The 18,186-nt window shown below is 43.2% G+C and overlaps 1 protein-coding gene and 1 long non-coding RNA gene across 7 annotated transcripts in view; one reads left to right on the top strand and one right to left on the bottom strand.

Moving 5' to 3' along the window:
• LOC149984610 (uncharacterized) overlaps positions 1–18,186 on the top strand; it is a 755,830-nt gene that overhangs the window by 596,093 nt on the left and 141,551 nt on the right. The window lies entirely within an intron of this gene.
• Positions 1–18,186, bottom strand: part of pgap1 (post-GPI attachment to proteins inositol deacylase 1) — a 28,250-nt gene that overhangs the window by 4,859 nt on the left and 5,205 nt on the right. For 2 of the 6 annotated variants that reach the window (XM_036974116.2, XM_090229557.1), the window contains exons 3-23: positions 8,800–8,975; positions 8,356–8,527; positions 8,099–8,259; positions 7,074–7,126; positions 6,910–6,976; positions 5,677–5,782; positions 5,475–5,533; positions 5,131–5,214; positions 4,827–4,888; positions 3,305–3,356; positions 2,944–3,021; positions 2,600–2,675; positions 2,329–2,402; positions 2,109–2,163; positions 1,867–1,933; positions 1,615–1,720; positions 1,378–1,416; positions 1,017–1,201; positions 388–618; positions 165–300; positions 26–76 (exon numbers count right to left, since the gene is read on the bottom strand). In XM_036974116.2, the coding sequence (XP_036830011.1) occupies positions 26–76; positions 165–300; positions 388–618; positions 1,017–1,201; positions 1,378–1,416; positions 1,615–1,720; positions 1,867–1,933; positions 2,109–2,163; positions 2,329–2,402; positions 2,600–2,675; positions 2,944–3,021; positions 3,305–3,356; positions 4,827–4,888; positions 5,131–5,214; positions 5,475–5,533; positions 5,677–5,782; positions 6,910–6,976; positions 7,074–7,126; positions 8,099–8,259; positions 8,356–8,527; positions 8,800–8,975 (2,090 nt within the window). The other 4 variants (XM_036974117.2, XM_090229558.1, XM_090229560.1 and 1 more) reach the window with 3 other exon arrangements.

The raw sequence follows: 18,186 nt of genomic DNA, 5'->3' as shown, positions 1-18,186 counted from the left end.
AGAGGGCAATAATTCTGACTCTTACCAGGTTCAGCATATGACTCAGAGACCTCTCTATCATCTGTAACCTTAGAACCTGGACAGAAACATAGGCACACATCAGTAAACCACAGGAAAACTAACAAGTTCAATGAGTAAGTATTTAACTGGGCCCCTAGACTCACTCGGTAGAGATGCAGCAGGAAGGTGGCTGTGATTGACAGGGCTCCACAGGAAGCCCATCCTAACACGCTCAGACACAGGATGAGGAGCAGCTGAGTCCGCCTACGCAGGGTGCCGCAGTCCCGAGACACAGAGGGCCTGAAAGCAGACACCCACACACAGACTAAACTAATTCTAATTCCATGGAGTTCAATCTAATGCATGAGGGGAGCGGGCATTCATTACCTGTGAAGCGGGGCCAATAGCAACGAAAGCAGCCTTAGAAAGAGGCGGAGCAGCACACTGCCCCAGAAGGCCATGGCTGCTCCCAAAACATACAGCAGGGGGGACAGGAGGCGTGGCCAGTCTTCGTTTAGGGGCAAGCCCTCCTGTGTCATACCATCTGGGGAGGTGGCGGGGAGAGCATCTAACGGCGGGAGATGAAGAGTGGACCAACCATCCTGGAACCAGCTATACCTGGATAGAAATAGTGGGATGAAGGAGGATAGAGGGACTTTGTATGGTGTGGTGTTGTTTCATGTAATACGAGTGGTCTTTCACAGTGTGTCTGTGTGCATGCGTGTGTGTGTGTGTGTGCACATGCATTTGTGTGTGTGTGCACATGCATTTGTGTGTGTGTGCACATGCATTTGTGTGTGTGCGCACACCACAGGAGGTTGGTGGCAACTTAATTGGGGAGGACGGGAACGTGTTAATGGCTGGAGCGAAATCCGTGGAACAGTATCAACAACATGGTTTCCATGTGTTTGATGCCATCCCATTCGCGCCATCCAGCCATTATTATGAGCAGTCCTCTCCCTCAGCAGCCTCCATTGTTGCACACACATGCATGCTTGATTGAATAATAGGTCTACCTGAGCAGCAGATGCAGCAGGTAGACGGGAAGGTCCACCTTGTGGGGCTGCAGGGATCTGGCCACGGCATGGCTCATCTGTAGGGGGCGCCCCATCCTCACGACAGAGGACATCTGCCCCCCACAGGCCAGTAGGAGCGCTACAGCCACGTACACCGGCAACACGGGCCCACAGAACCTCAACACCTGGGAGGACAGCAGGGTAGAAAATTCCTTTCACTAGTTAGTCATATTGGTGTGTTTGAATTTAAGTTAGCTAGCCTCCATTTCACACAAGGCTAAATTACCCAGGAGTAGTACTACAACGCTCATAACTCTGTATGTAAGGGTGAGAGCTGAGCACGACAGAGTATAGGTCTTACCTGTCCAAGCACCCTGGGAAATGAAGTTCTCACAGATACCTGGAGAGGGAGAGATGAGAGAGAGATTCAGCCAGTCTTAGAGAAAAAGGGAAGTTTAATAAAAGTTTTTTTTAAATTAAAAACCAAACGTGATTCAGCTTGAAGCCTTCATCATGGTTTAATGCCTCACATTAATGGGCAATACCATGTTGAGATAACAGAAAAACAAAAAGTATCCCATTTAATTGTGGGCAGTACCTTATAGAGGCAGTTGGGGGCAGTGTGGAGCTGCAACAGGACACCAGTGGAGTTGTCAGGACGACTCGTGTGGAGCATTCCCGATATCTCTGTTACAGAGGGAATACTGAGAGAGATTGCAGGGATAGACCAGATAAATAACAGTTTTCCATTGGGTTACTGGTAAATACATTAGATACACATTTTTTTTTTTTAAATAGCCAGAATTGGTGGACAGACAAACAGATGGATGGACAGGTGGTAAAATCTTGCCTGGACGTGGTAACGGAGTCCTCCCTAAACCATGGCACCTTCATTATGTAGACATTGGGCAGTCTGTCTGTACATAGAGACAAGGACTTTCAATCCAACATTACTGGTACTTTTGCATTTTGAACCATTACCAAAATCATAAATTAAAAGATGGATTAAGAGCAGCTGTCAACCAAACTCACACAAACACGCACCCCATCAGTTGACAGAAATGTGCTGCAAAACTGTAGACGTCTGCTTACCTGCTTTGGTTACTTTGCAGTGGCTTACGACTGAAATTCTGAAAGCCTGATAGACCTGTGGATACAGTGGTCAGAAAGTATAAGACCAAATACCTTGGTCTTGTTCTGCCAGTACTGTATGTACGATGTTCAACCTCCTGATAGAATGTACTGGGCTGCAAGTAGTGGATAATTACTTGACCAAACTTATTATAGAAATATACAATTCAGATGGACTTACCTGGTGAAAGTGCTGCAGCTCAATGGTGTGCCGAAGTCCGGTGGAGTTGAGAGTGACGTCACTCACACTCATGCCTGAACGAGCGAGGACCCACAGAGTTCAGCCATAGGGAGCCAGTGTTGCCCACCGAATGAGAAACGTCAACAAATTCAGTATACATAACTAACTAGCTCTTACAAAATAAAACTGAGCAAAATACAGATTTTCAGACAAACCAGACTGCAAATATAATTGTTTCTACAGGGAGGAATTAGAGAAAAGGAGGACTAACCGAAGGAGAGAACGTGTGGTACTGGCACAGAGACGGTCTGAGACTCCTGTCTCTGCCACTCACACTCCACATTGAACTGTGGGACACAGAGTAGAAAAGATGTACACATGAAGGGTACTAGCAGAGTGCCTCTACTTCTCTTCACATTTATGAATATGGAATGGCGCTACCATTGAGATAAATGTAGTTTATTTATTTATATTGTCACTACACCTTATGGAAAATAGTGTTTCTCTACCTGTATCCGTATTTGTTAATAACTAGGGCACATAAAGTAATATCAAAATCTGTTTAAGAATGAAACAGTGCTTTGGGTTATAAAAGAAAGAGTGCACACAGTGTACCTGTCTACCGTTGAGGTTGGAGGCAACCACAATGAGGTGAGAGACAGAGGACAGCTCACTGAGGCTCAGAGTCAGAACCTGGGGGGGCAGACAGCCACCAGTGAAGCAACAGTTCTGAAGATTTATTTTGATCTACACTTAATTATTATATACACTTATTTATTTTGGTCAACATGGTTTGAGTGCAGTGTCAACTCATGTCACAGTGTACTTAAAGTGCATTCCACAACACGAGAAACAGAGAAATGAAAAACAGGAGAAACAGCAGACAGTACATTGACACAAAAACATGACCGACTTCAAATAACTGACTAACCGCTAATATTTAGTGGTGGTGTAAATATGGGAAGTTAATGCTTACCTTGTAAGCTGGGAGGAGTTCTGTTCCAAAAGACAGATCCACTGCCTGCACACTGGGGAAAGAAGAGTACAGTCAGAGACAGCAACGAAGGGAGAAAAGAAGAAGATAAGGAGCATGGAGAGAGAGAGAAAGAGAGAGAAAGAATGGTACGTCAGATGTCAGAAAGAGCCAGCAGTAAGCTGAAGCAGAGATAAAGGCGAATGAACGAGGAGAAAGAGAGAGAGAGAGAGAGAGACAAATGGAAAGAGTGCATGTCTGACATGGCCAGTCAGTACTCACCACTAGGGACGTGACAAATGGGGGGAAAAAATCGAAACATTTCAACAGTCATTTTATCAGTGTTCCGTTAAAACGATAAGAAACGTTCATAAAATTACCTGTGAATTCACAATGCAGCTGCGCTGCTGCCAGCAATGGTTTGGGTCTCACGGTTTGGGTCTCCCTTTCAGATGTTTAAGCATGGAACCTTTACTACCGTTACAGTACCTCAAATCCACCTCGCAAAGTTTGCATTTCCTTCCCATTTAAACTTAGCTGGTGTTGCTTGCCTTTCGCTGCCATAGTGGTGGAGAGCCGACCCAAAATAATTGATTCCTCGGCTCCTTGCCCGTCAACTCCCATTTCTGAGTATCAAGATTCAGTATTTTTGGAACGGAGGAGAATGATTGATTATTGTCTATACCTTCGAGAAAACAACACTCGCGTCTTTCATAGCGAGCGACGAAGAGAGAAGGGATGGGCACAGTATAGGCAGATCGGCCACCAGGCAGACAGAGTCAGAGACGTGCACAAGGCCTATCTATCGGCAATCAAAAGCTGTATCTCGCAATGGAATGCTGTATCTTAAATTCTTGGCTTGTAATGTCCCGCAACTTCAGTAAAGCAGGGCCTATCATCAATGAATAGGCTAGGATATTCTACACGCCACAGGGTTCCAGAGTGGCGCAGCGTTCTAAGGCACTGCATCTCAGTGCTAGAGTTGTCACTACAGACCCTGGTTCGATTCCAGGCTGTATCACAGCCGGCCGTGATTGGGAGTCCCATAGGGCGCCGCACAATTGGCCCAGCGTTGTCCGGGTTAGGGTTTGGCCGGGGTAGGCCGTCATAGTAAATAAGAATTTGTTCCTAACTGACCTGTCTAGTTAAATAAAGGTTAAATAAAAATAAATAAAAACAGACTGAAGACACACTCATATCATTAGCGAAAAGCAAGAGCAGGCAAGCCAGCGTGAGGGAAAGAGAAGGCGGCAGGCAGAAAGAATGTATTGGTAATCTGTATCTTGCAATGTCTTGTCACGCAAATTCACCAAAGTAGCCTAAAGTTTGCCTTTTGCTCTCTGGTTTTATTTAAATTACACAGCTTCCTCCAGGCCTTTATAGCCTACCATCTAGTTGGGCAATAACACAGAAGATAAAGTTTTGTGATAACTGCACTGTGATTTTAATTTTGTGGGGGGCAGGGAACAACAAAAACATTTTTCTTTAACGTTAAGGATCCCAACTTATCCACACCCCTACTCACCACAAGGATCCGTTCATCTGTGTACAACCGTAAACCCAGCTAGTCATTTCCTGTTGGAGAGACTACAAACATTGGCTCGGTAGTCTCACAAAATGCAGTCTTCTGCTTGCAAGATTCACCTTATACTGTGTTCTCAACTTGCGGACTTACTCACATCATTAGTCTTATTTATCAAAAATCTATTATGAATGGTGGCAGAAGTGGGATTCATAACCAGTGGGAAGCACCAGTGTTATCTTAAGAGCATATATTGTATATTGGTTTGAATCCCATTAAAGCAGCAGAGCTGCCATCTCAGTCTCACCAGGTTGTTGCTGCGACAGTAGAAGTGGCTGTAGGCTCTCCTGCGACTGGAGAGGGCAAACAGGAAATACTTGGCTTGTCCTTCCTGCAGAGAGCAAAGAAACAATAACTCCAAGCCATATTTTCAGAAGACATGGATCTGTAAATGATGTACGATCAAGGCCCAGCTCCTTCTGGGCCTGGAAGCGCAATTTAGCCTACTAGAAGACTAAGTGGCTCAATAAATCACATGAATTACGCCAATCTAGTTATTTTAGGTCTGTGATGACCAAAGTGATAGGAGCTATGTGAAGGGTCTATGGACCAAAATGGACCTCGGCCCTGGTGGTAATGGTGTAGGCTTACTTTGGGAGCACTGTACGCCAGACGGAGTGTGTTCACCTCGCTCCACGTTTTAGGAGACCCTGGAGAATGTGATAAATAAGAGAGTGGTCACACACCCGGTAATACATATGTTCTGTAAAAGGACACACAGCCTAAAAAGTGACATGCAGTCACACAGTTCGGCCCTACTACAAAACACACTATAGCACTGTAACCCACTGACCTGAGAGGGAAACGGGCATCTCTAGCTGCTCACCCAGCACACGTACAGGGTGTCTGATAAAATGATGGTTCAGAATGGCCATTCTCCTCTCTGGATCGTCTGAAAACTGGTAAAAAAAATAATTAAAAAGACATCAATACACAGTACTTAGCAACTTCAAATGGACAGACAGTGTTCCAATTTTCTTTCCTTCATGGCCACTTAAGAGTTGAAAAGACTGGGCAAGATTCTAGACTAATTATTTCTCCTATCAAACTCTTCTCAGATCAATTAGGGAAGTAAGCGGCACACTAAGATTAATTGAGCCACAATCCTGGTGTACATCTAGTCTGCATAGGCTTTCTCTTGGTCTCCTTTCCTTCATCTGCTATAACCACGTTTCCACCCAGTTATGTGAGTAAAGTCATACCGTATAAAGAAATTATAATAATAGGAAAAAAAAATAGGACGTTTCGGTAACATTTTATAAATGCAGACATCATTTGTTCGTTCGACATGGTGGGAGAAATTGTGGTGCGAGAAATGGTGGTGGAAACACCTTCATGTGCAAATATAGATATAATAACCATCATATGGAAGTAAACGTGGAGTCATGCAATGATATGGTATGTGGTCCTCCCATTAAGACCCGGGAAACCATGCAGTTCATTAAGACTAAAGATTAAATAAGTTAATGATGAACGTCACAGGGTGATGAAAGTGCACAGAGATGAGTTTAATGCTCCTTTCCAATAAATACCGAGGGTCTTATTTTGGTGACATGATGATCGATGCTTGACTGCTGTTTGACAAATAAAAATGTATCCATAATAATCTCATCATCTAGACTAGACTACCAGCACTGTATATGCAAGCTGTTGTTGTCTAGAGCGCACGTGCCAAGACAAAAGTAGGCACATTTGCTATTTAACAGTTTGTTACAAAACTATCGGTAGAGTTGAAAATGAAATGGAAACACATTGAACTTTTGGTTTTTATTCAGTACATGAAAACTTAAGGCAAAAAATATTTTTTGTGCAATACTTAATTACGCACAGAGTTGGTCTTTTTGGTAGAAAAAAACACTAATATTTGAATGAAAATCTGTCACCAATTGGATTGAAACCGAGCTACTGATGCGAAATAACTGGATAGTTGGAAGCAAATTCCCAAATGTTGCCTATCCTGTGTTTTTGAGATCAGTCAAGGAGGCCCCGCCTGGTTTCCAGTTTAGTGAGCCAGTGTGATACTCACCTGTCCCGTTTCAGGTTCAATGAGGTCAAAGAATGCCCGCACAGTGGCCAGAACCAGCTCTTTGCACCTGGAAAACAAACACAATAAGCAAATGACTTGCATATTTATGGAAGAGGGTCTGGAGATTACATCAAGCAAGCTCTAAATTGAATTCCTCTACTTACCAAACAATGGACAGGTGGTCCGTGGACACCCAGGTCCTAGGAACAGCAGTAACCTTCATAAAAGAAAAACAGAAAAGGATATTAACACTATCAGTTTGAAATTGAATGCAAGGCTGAAGGACTTGGGGCAATCGAAATTCATCTGGGCTATCTGAATGAAACGCACACTAAGCATAAAAAATAAAAAAAACTGACCGACCAGGTGAAAGTTATGATCCCTTATGTCACTTGTTAAATCCACTTCAAATCCCTGTAGCTGAAGGGGAGGAGACAGGTTAAATAATTACTTTTAAGCCTAGATTGTGTATGTGTGCCACTCAGAGGGTGAGTGGGAAAGACAAAAGTCTTAAGTGCCTTTGAATTGGGTATGGTAGTAGTTGCTAGGCGCACCGTCAAGAACTGCAACGCTGCTGGGTTTTTCCACTCTCAACAGTTTTCCGTGTGTATCAAGAATGGTCCAATACCCAAAGGACATCCAGCCAACTTGATACAGCTGTGGGAAGCATTGGAGTCAACTTGGGCCAGCATCCCTGTGGAACGCTTTCGACACCTTGTAGAGTCCATGCCCCGATGAATTGATGTTACAAGGGGTGGGGTGCAACTTAATATTAGGAAGGTCTTCCTAATGTTTAGTATACTCAGTGTATATTGTTTTTGGCATGTGGCTAACTAATTGGGCGGCAGGTAGCCTAGCGCTTAGGGGCGCTGAACTGCAGCTGACCCATTGCTTCCAGCCTCTTGGTGTGTGTGTGTGTGTGTGTGTGTGTGTGTGTGTGTGTGTGTCTCGGGTTGGGAGCATAAAATTATAAATTTCTGTTTTCAGTAAGTTAATAGACAATAAAGCATATATCATCTTATAAATGTAAAGATTTTGAGTGGACAATTTTGTCTCAAGTGATAGAATAGTTAGAAAGCTTACAGCAGTTCACAAGGCTCGATTTGACCGAAACGTCAACAAAATAAATGTGCAGATAAAACATGTAAAATGTGAATGCAGCAGAAACTTTGACTTTGTTGAGTCTTACCACCAGAGACAGCTTGCTTGGGTCGTCCTGGGGGCAGGGCAGGGCCGTGAGGCCGGAGCGCACCTGGTAGTCACGGTAACCACCCCCCACGGAGAGAACTGTCACGTTGCGCAGGTCTTCCGCTCGACCCACCCAGCGCTGTCTCACAGCAGAGTAGAACTCTACATACACACAGAGCAGAAAGGAGAGAATACAGACAGATCCCAGTGCTGGGGGTTACTATACATTGTAAGCCCTAGTGTGTGTGTGTTCCATACCCAGTAGGTGTGCGTCTAGGGACAGCACGGGGGCCTGGTGAGGGGAGGCCTGGGTGATGATGAGGCTGACAAGGCGAGGGCTGAAGCGGGGCAGGGTGAAGAGGGCTCGGGCCACCACTCCCCCCATGGAGTGACCCACCAACACCACACTATGAGGGGGGGCTTCATGGTCCTGCGGAGAAAGAGGTAGGTGTGGGGTTTAGTTTATCAGTCTAATGCCCAATCCCAAATTGATCCTTAGCCCCGAGGCACTTGTGTTTATCTGAGAGGATTGGATAGTTTAAGCAATATGGCAAAAACTCCCCCTGCCCTCTCAGACAAGTGCCTAGGGGGTAGGGGTTGATTTGGGCTTGGGTGTAAGTCAGTTGTTAGCTATTTTTAGTTAGCATTTATATATCTGATGTTTTTAAGAGAGCTCACACAACATTTTCTTATATAATATACCTTGTAGAGGCGCAGGATGGCCTTGATGCTCTCGTGTAGGAAGTGGGTCTGCCGGCGCAGGCTGCCTCCATACAGGGCCACAAGCTCCTCGTTGAAGTCGATGGTGAACACGTTGAGGTGGACCCCTCCTTCCAGGGCCTCAGCCTTCCTCAGAGCCACCGAACCCAGGGAGCGAGCTGGTGAGAGGACATAAGAGGTCATAGACCGATTAGAAAGCTGTGAGAAGATTAACACTTAAGGATAAGATAAAACATATATAATAACCAGAAGTTGGGCAAGGGAGGACACGTAGCTCAGGGCTATGCAGTTACAGCCCTCGAACAATGTTCGGTTGGAACAAATGAATAGCTTGACTATTCCTATAGGTGTGTAACTAGTGTCACTAAATGGTCATTGTAGAACGGACATAATTGCCATGAACAGGTCAAACCCTAATCCTACAGAACACCATGTGTGTGTCACAACTTAGGTAGCTAGCTAGCTAGGTAGGTAGCCATCTAGTCTAGCTAGATAGCTAAGTTAGCTAAACAACTACAGGTAGCCATATCTATGACTAAACATAGAAGAGGTTTAACAATCGGAGATCTATTGTAAACAGCAAGCTAAAATGTTATACAACCAGCCACTTAAAGCTTGGTTTACCAGCAAACGTTACCACATGACTGGAGCTGGCAAGCTAGTTAGTCTGGCGCCTGCTAACTTGTTGACAAAGGTTGACATTGGTTATGACCGTGGATGCGTTTCAATCTCACAAAATTATAGGCATGATGCAAGATTGGAATCCTAACAGATGTAACAATTGGCTATCCAGCTAGCTAGCTAAGAGGACAAACAATAATACAGCACTTTACTGTTGTAAATCTCAAACTGAATCTGGTTTTACTATAAATATATTTGCCTAAGCATGCCTGATAGTATCTAGCTACAGCCATGTCTGTCTGTCTGCCTGCCGAGGCACATTTGTACAGTCTGGTCACTGTGCAAAGGTTGAGGGTTATGCAATATTTCTTTCTATTAGGCTAGATATTGTTCTAAATGTAATATCTCTGCCTGTGCATATGTTCAACTTGTCTACCCTAATGGTGATGTTATGCTGGCATAGTTCAACTGTCGTTCAAACTGTACAATAGAGTATAATTCATTATATTTGTTTGTCTTATAGACAATACCTTGTGGTGCCTGGGCTTCTTCCTGGAGTGAATTCTAGATACAGAAAAATTATTCCTTTGCTTGTGTGTGTCATTGTGGCAGAACTGTTTCCCTCTTGGTGGATTGGATATTATGCTGCATTTCAAGCAGAAGATGACTCAAGAGAATGGCAGTTTGATAATGACCACTCCCACAGCCGTATAATTATTCCCTGAACTTTACGACACTGATCACTCTTATCTTACTGCATGTTCCTTTGTGAATGTCAATTTCATCATGACCACCTCTCCCATCATCTGCTGATCACCAGTTCTCTTAGCTATAGATTATTAAACCAGATAATGTGATTTAACCAAAGATTGTTCTTACTGAGAGTTACTGGATAGGTACTGTTTGGTATATCACAGAGGATTTTCAACCAACCTTAGTGATGCCGTCTTCGTTTAGACACCCAACTGTCTCGATCAATGAGAGAAGGCTTGAAATAGACAAGATGGTGGCATACCCTTTGTTGGATTACTTTGTGGAGCAAAACAAATATTTTAATGACGGAGCATTTTCTAAATTCAAAAAGGACCCCCTGCAACTACATTTTGAGACTTGTGTTCCCAGAATCGAGCATGAAGGCAGTATTGCTAAGCTAAGGCTGGTCGAAAATTCTCTGTGCTACACCAAGCAGTACCTATCCTGTAACTCCCAGTAATGGATACCGAAAATATTCGGTTAAATCACATTATCTGGTGTAACAATCTGTAGCTACAGTTTTCTACACACTGAACTGTACTACATTGTTCATACTGTATTTGTGTAGGCTACTTTTACCATAAAACATTCTTGTTGAATACCAAGTTCTCTTTTTGAGTTAGCATTAAACAGTGTACACTCCCCTGTATAGTTTACAGTGCATTTGGGAAAGTATTCAGGCCCCTTGACTTTCTCTTAATTTTGTTACGTTACAGCCTTATTCAAACATTATTTAAAATGTTTTCTCCCCTGATCAATCTACACACAAAAACTCATAATGACAAAGCAAAAACAGAAATACCTTATTTACTTAAGCATTCAGAACCTTTGCTATGAGATTATTGATGATCCTCGAGATGCTTCTACAACTTGATTGGAGTCCACCTGTGGTAAATTAAATTGATCGGACATGATTTGAAAAAGGCACACACCTGTCTATATAAGGTCCCACAGTTGACAGTGCATGTCAGAGCAAAAACCAAGCCATGAGGTAGAAGGAATTGTCTGCAGAGCTCTGAGACATGATTGTGTTGAGGCACAGATCTGGGGAAAAGTACCAAAATATTTCTGTAGCATTGAAGGTCTGCAAGAACACAGTGGCCTCCATTATTCTTTTAAATGTTTTTATTTATTTAACCTTTATTTAACTAGGCAAGTCAGTTAAGAACAAATTATTATTTTCAATGACGTCTTCAATGGGATGGAAGAAGTTTGGAACCACCAAGACTCTTCCTAGAGCTGGTTGCCTGCCAAACTGAGCATTCGGGGGAGAAGGGCCTTGGTCAGGGTGGTGACCAAGAACCCAATGGTCACTCAGACAGAGCTCCAGAGTTCCTCTGTGGAGATGGGAGAACCTTCCAGAAGGACAACCATATCTGCAGCACTCCACCAATCAGGCCTTTATGGCAGAGTGGCCAGACGGAAGCCACTTCTCAGTAAAAGGCACATGACAGCCCGCTTAGAGTTGCCAAAAGGCACCTAACGGACTCAAAGAATGATAAGAAACAAGATTAACTCATGGATACTCTTACTCTGGTCTGATGAAACTAAGATTGAACTCTTTGGCCTGAATACCAAGCACCACGTCTGGATGAAACCTGGCACCATCCCTACAGCATGGTGGTGGCAGCATTGCTCTGGGGATGTTTTTCAGTGGCAGGGACTGGGAGACTAGTCAGGATCAAGGCAAAGATCAATGGAGCAAAGTAGAGAGAGATCCTTGATGAAAACCTGCTCCAGAGCGCTCCGGACTTCAAACTGGAGCGAAAGTTCCCCTTCCAACAGGATAACGACCCTGAGCACACAGCCAAGACAATGCAGGAGTGGCTTCGGGACAAGTCTCAATGTCCTTGACTGACCCAGCCAGAGCCCAGACTTGAACCCGGTCGAACATCTCAGGAGTGACCTGAAAATAACTGTGCAGCGACGCTCCCCATCCAGAGCTTGAGAAGATCTGCAGAGAAGAATAGGAGAAACTCCCCAAATACAGGTGTTTCAAGCTTGTAGCGTCATACCCAAGAAGACTCAAGGCTGTAATCGCTGCCAAAGGTGCTTCAACAAAGTACTGAGTAAAGGGTCTGAATAGTTATGTAAATGTAATATGAGTTTCTTTTTACTAGATTAGCAAAAATGCTTCAAAACCTGTTTTTGCTTCGTGATTATTGTGTATACATTGATGGGGGGGAAAAAATCTATTTAATACATTTTAGAATAAGGCTCTAACCTAACAAAATTTGGAAAAAGTGAAGGGGTCTGAATACTTTCCGAAGGCACAAACTCATTTTCGTGCTCATTTGTTGTTAGCACAGAACACCACACAGGCATGATGAAAAACACGTTTTCAAAAATATCTTGCCTAGAGAAGTTCTGAGATTACTGTGTGTTGGTCGTTAGAAGTAAATAACACCATCATCCAAGTTTGTGGGCACCCCCCATCTACCTAGCAGGGCGGTATCTGCATTCACTATGAATGGGGGTGGCAGGTAGCATAGTGGTTATAGCGTTGGGCCAGTAACCGAAAGGTTGCTGGATTGAATCCCGGAGCTGACAAGGTACAAATCTGTCATTCAGTCCCCTGAAAAAGGCAGTTAACCCACTAGGCCGTCATTGTAAATAAGAATTTGTTCCTAGCTGACTTGCCTAGTTAAATAATGGTAACATTGATTAAAAAAATATAAATATATAAAAAACATTTTAAAAAATGAATGCTGGACTTTGTTGTTTAGCAGCCAAATACAGTAAAAAACAAAACTTTCTACTAGTGAAATGAAAACGTGCTCGTTCTAGCTTGTGGTTTCGATAATCTTTATGATTTTATGATAAAGAACGTAATGTTGTTAATATAGTAATGACTATGTGCCGTGGCAGAACCAGGGTGAAATTTCCTTTTAATTTCTATTTTTTTGCTTATCCCTTATCCCTGACATTCATCCACCACATCCCTGAACAGTGGCTGTCCCCCCATGTGAGGATTAAGGTTGACCAAGCTCATGGATATCAACACAAGATGACCTCTGAATAGACTAGATTTACTATTGGAGTTAAGTAATCTGATTAGCAAAACAGAGGGCAGTGTGTAGATTATGGATTTAAGCATCCCTTCAATTTACCTGTGAACCTGGACCTCATTTCACCTCCCTATGAACAGTAGCACTCTTTAACAGTTTAAATCAACTCTGATTAAAGGGATAATTGTGGATACCACTTGTATGTCTCTGCGTACAATTTAAAAGAAGTTGCTAACTAGAGTTAGTGCAATTGCTAACTACCATTAGAGCAATGACTGGCAGTCTATTGTAACAGCTAGCTGTTAACATACTATTACCAGTCATTGTGCTAATGCTAATTAGCATTGGCTTGCATAATTACCTCCAACTTCTTTCATAGTGAATGCAGACATAAAGAGTATCCATGAGTTAATCTGACTCTGTGGAAGTAGATAAAGCGCTTCATTGCCAAAATCTCAAAGTATCCCTTTAAGTGTGTTTAATGTAAAACTAGGTATTAGGCTTGACAGGCTTTAAAGTAGCCTAAACATAGCCTACTTGGTGCTGATGTTGTTGAATGTAAAACATCTAAAGATCATGAATCCAAGATGGCCCCTTGTATATAGCCGGTCTTTTTTCGTATACATCATAATCTCACTTCTATCTTCAAACTAAATACAATTTCCTGCAACCCGCCTCACCAATGTGGAACGGATCTGCTATTTTTATTCCTTATAACTGGAACTTCCATTAGGAGCTAGCCAGCTAACTAGCTACTAGTCTTTGTTAGCCACGGCTAGCGGTCTTCGCCTTTTCCCCCCGGAATCAGCCAGCCTTAGCTTGGACAATCACCTGCCAGTCTGCACAGCGCGATATCAACTCAGACCATATCGGACTGCTTCTCTCTACCATATCACCGGATTACTGCCACTCTGGATCATTACTCCTAGCTAGCTGCAAACGAGTGGCTACTGTTAGCTAACGCCTCTGTCCGGAAGCAAGCACCAGTTAGCCTCGAGCTAGGCCCATATACCAACTAATTCTAGGGCTACAACTACCTAATTTGCCAATTGGCCTGGAACCTTTATTGTCGACATGGAGCCCATCTGATCCAACATGTCTGGACTGCCAACGTGATCGCCCGATGTGGTCTCAACTAGAGGTCAATCGATTAATCGGAATGGCTGATTTCAAGTTTTCATAACAATCGGTAATCTGCATTTTTGGACAGATTTTTAGTCCTATAATAACTACAACCTACAACTTCTTACCTGGGAATATTGAAGACTCATGTTAAAAGGAACCACCAGCTTTCATATGTTCTGAGCAAGGAACTTAAACATGAGCTTTTTTACATGGCACATATTGCACTTTTACTTTCTTCTCCAACACTTTGTTTTTGCATTATTTTAAACCAAATTGAACGTTTCATTATTTATTTGAGACTAAATTGATTTTATTGATGTATTAAGTTAAAATAAGTGTTCATTCAGTATTGTTGTAATTGTCATTATGTATATATTAAAAAAATGAATAATAATAAATAAATCAATAAAAAAAATTACATTAAAATTATATATTTTTTTTTATTATTATTATTTTATTTTTTATCATTATTATTTAAAAATCGTCCGATTAATCGGTATCGGCTTTTTTTTTGGTCCTCAAATAATCATTATCAGTCGACCTCTAGTCTCAACAGGCTATTCTGTTATGATATCGCCGCAGAACCATCTACTAGCCCCGGCGCATTAGCTTTTTCTGAATGCTGTGTCCCCTGCTCGCCGAGTGTAGTAGTGAATACCGTACAGCACCCTGTCTCACCTATTGCTACTCTTTTGACCCTATGATCACTCGGCTACACAGATGATGCCCCCAGGACTGTTTCAATAACACTGTACCCCATTTTGTTTACCTTAGCTCTCCTGATCAACACCTGTGATTGCTTTATGCCTCTCTCTAATGTCAATATGCCTTGTCTACTGCTGTCTTGGCTAGTTTTTAATGCTTTATTTCACAGCCCTCAGTCCCACTCAAATTGTCTTAGATAGCTCTTTCGTCCCACCCCACACACATGACGAGACCTCACCTACATTAATTATTGCCTCCAGAGACTAAACCTCTCATCATCATCACGCATAGGTTTACCTCCACTGTGCTCACATCCTACCATACCATTGTCTGTACATTATGCCTTGAATCTATTCTACCACACCCAGAAATCTGCTCCTTTAATTCTCTGTCCCCAACGCACTAGACGACCAGTTCTTATAGCCTTTAGCCGTACCCTTATCCTACTCCTCCTCTGTTCCTCTGGTGATGTAGAGGTTAACCCAGGCCCTGTAGCCCCCAGTTCCACTCCTATTCCCCAGGCGCTATCATTTGTTGACTTCTGTTGACTAACCGTAAAAGCCTTGGTTTCATGCATGTTAACATCAACTACAACATTTTCCGACAAGATAGAACTTTCCAAAGGGGCTGGAGTTGCAATCTACTGCAGAGGCAGCCTGCAGAGTTCTGTCATGCTATCCAGGTCTGTGCCCAAACAGTTCGAGCTTCTACTTTTAAAATTCCACCTTTCCAGAAATAAGTCTCTCACTGTTTGTTACAGATCCCCCTCAGCCCCCAGCTGCACCCTGGACACCATATGTGAATTAATTCCCCTCCATTTATCTTCACAGTTTGTACTGTTAGGTGACCTAAACTGAGATATGCTTAACACCCCGGCCGTCCTATAATCTAAGATAGATGCCCTCAATCTCACCCAAAATTATCATGGAACCTACCAGGTACAACCCCAAATCCGTAAACTCAGGCACCCTCATAGATATCATCCTGACCAACCTGCCCTCTAAATACACCTCTGCTGTCTTCAACCAGGATCTCAGCGATCAAATCAAAGTTTGTCACGTGCACCGAATACAACAGTGAAATGCTTACTTACAGGCCCAAACCAAGTGCAAAAAAGGTATTAGGTGAACAATAGGTTAAGTAAAGAAATAAAACAACAGTAAAAAAGACAGGCTATATACAGTAGCGAGGTTATAACAGTAGCAAGGCTACATACAGACACAGGTTAGTCAGTCTGATTGAGGTAGTATGTACATGTAGTTATGGTTAAAGTGACTATGCATATATGATGAACAGAGTGTAGCAGTAGCATAATAGAGGGGTTGGCGGGACACAATGCAGATAGCCCGGTTTACCAATGTGCGGGAGCACTCGTTGCGTACTCACTGCCTCCTTGCCTGCGTCCGTAATGGGTCTGCGGTCAAACAACCACCCCCTAAAACACTTCAGCGAGCAGGCCTTTCTAATCGACCTGGCCCAGGTATCCTGGAAAGATATTGACCTAATTCCGTCAGTAGAGGATGCCTGGTTATTGTTTAAAAATGCTTTTCTCACCATCTTAAATAAGCATGCCCCATTAAAAAAAAAAATAGAATCAGGAACAGATATAGCCCTTGGTTCACTCCAGACGTGACTGCCCTTGACCAGAAAAAATACATCCTGTGGCATTCTGCATTGGCATCGAATAGCCCCCGCGATATGCAACTTTTCAGGGAAGTTAGGAACCAATATACACAGGCTGTTAGGAGAGCAAAGGCTAGCCTTTTCAAACAGAAATCCTGTAGCCAAAACTCCAAAAAGTTCTGGGACACCGTAAAGTCCATGGAGAATAAGAGCACCTCCTCCCAGCTGCCCACTGCACTGAGGCTAGGAAACACTGTCACCACCGATAAACCTACGATAATCGAGAATTTCAATAAGCATTTTTCTATGGCTGGCCATGCTTTCCACCTGCGACCCCTACCCCAGTCAACAGCTCTGTACCCCTCACAGCTACTTGCCAAAGCCTCCCCCATTTCCCCTTCACCCAAAACCAGATAGCTGAAGTTCTGAAAGAACTGCAAAATCTGGACCCCAACAAATCAGCTGGGCTAGACAATGTGGACCCTCTCTTTCTAAAATGATCTGCCAAAATTGTTGCAACCCCTATTACTAGCCTGTTCAACCTCTCTTTCGTATCATCTGAGATCCCCAAAGATTGGAAAGCTGCCAGGGTCATCCCTCTCTTCAAAGGGGGAAACACTAGACTCAAACTGTTACAGACCTATATCTATCCTATTCTGCCTTTCGAAAGTCTTCGAAAGCCAAGTTAACAAACAGGTCACCAACCATTTAAAATCCCACCGTACCTTCTCCGCTATGCAATCTTGTTTCTGAGCTGGTCATGGGGGCACCTCAGCCAAGCTCAAGGTCCTAAACGATATCATAACCACCATCAACAAAAGACAATACTGTGCAGCCGTATTCATCGACCTGGCCAAGGCTTTTGACTCTGTCAATTACCGCATTCTCATCGGCAGACTCAACAGCCTTGGTTTCTCAAATGACTGCCTCGCCTGGTTCACCAACTACTTCTCAGAAAGAGTTCAGTGTATCAAATCGGAGGGCCAGTTGTCCAGACCTCTGGCAGGCTCTATGGAGGTGCCACAGGGTTCAATTCTCGTGGCCGACTCGTCTCTGTATACATCAATGATGTCGCTCTTGCGGCTGGTGATTCTCTGATCCACCTCTATGCAGACAACACCATTCTGTATACTTCTGGCCTTCTTTGGACACTGTGTTAACTAACCTCCAGACGAGCTTCAATGCCATACAACTCTCCTTCCGTGGCCTCCAACTGCTCTTAAATGCAAGTAAAGCGAAATGCATGCTGCTCTTCAAACAATCGCTGCCTGCACATGCCCGCCCACCTAGCATCACTACTCTGGACGGTTCTGACTTATAATTGTGCACATATTCTAAAACCTAGGTGTCTGGTGTTGGAGGAAATTATAGTTGAAATGATGAATTATGTATACATTTAAATTAGAACATAAGCTGTTACTGAAAATGTAAGTAAAACAAATTAATTGTCTGTACCTTGGGTTTAAGGGAGAGGGATGGCATATCTCTTTAGACAGATTGGAATGTTTGTTTTATGAGGGGAGTAGAAGACAGT

Source organism: Oncorhynchus mykiss, chromosome 3 (assembly GCF_057628025.1).
Source record: "Oncorhynchus mykiss isolate SJ-2025 chromosome 3, ASM5762802v1, whole genome shotgun sequence".
Classification (NCBI taxonomy): Eukaryota; Metazoa; Chordata; class Actinopteri; order Salmoniformes; family Salmonidae; genus Oncorhynchus; species Oncorhynchus mykiss.
This window is presented reverse-complemented; position numbering and strand designations above follow the sequence as displayed.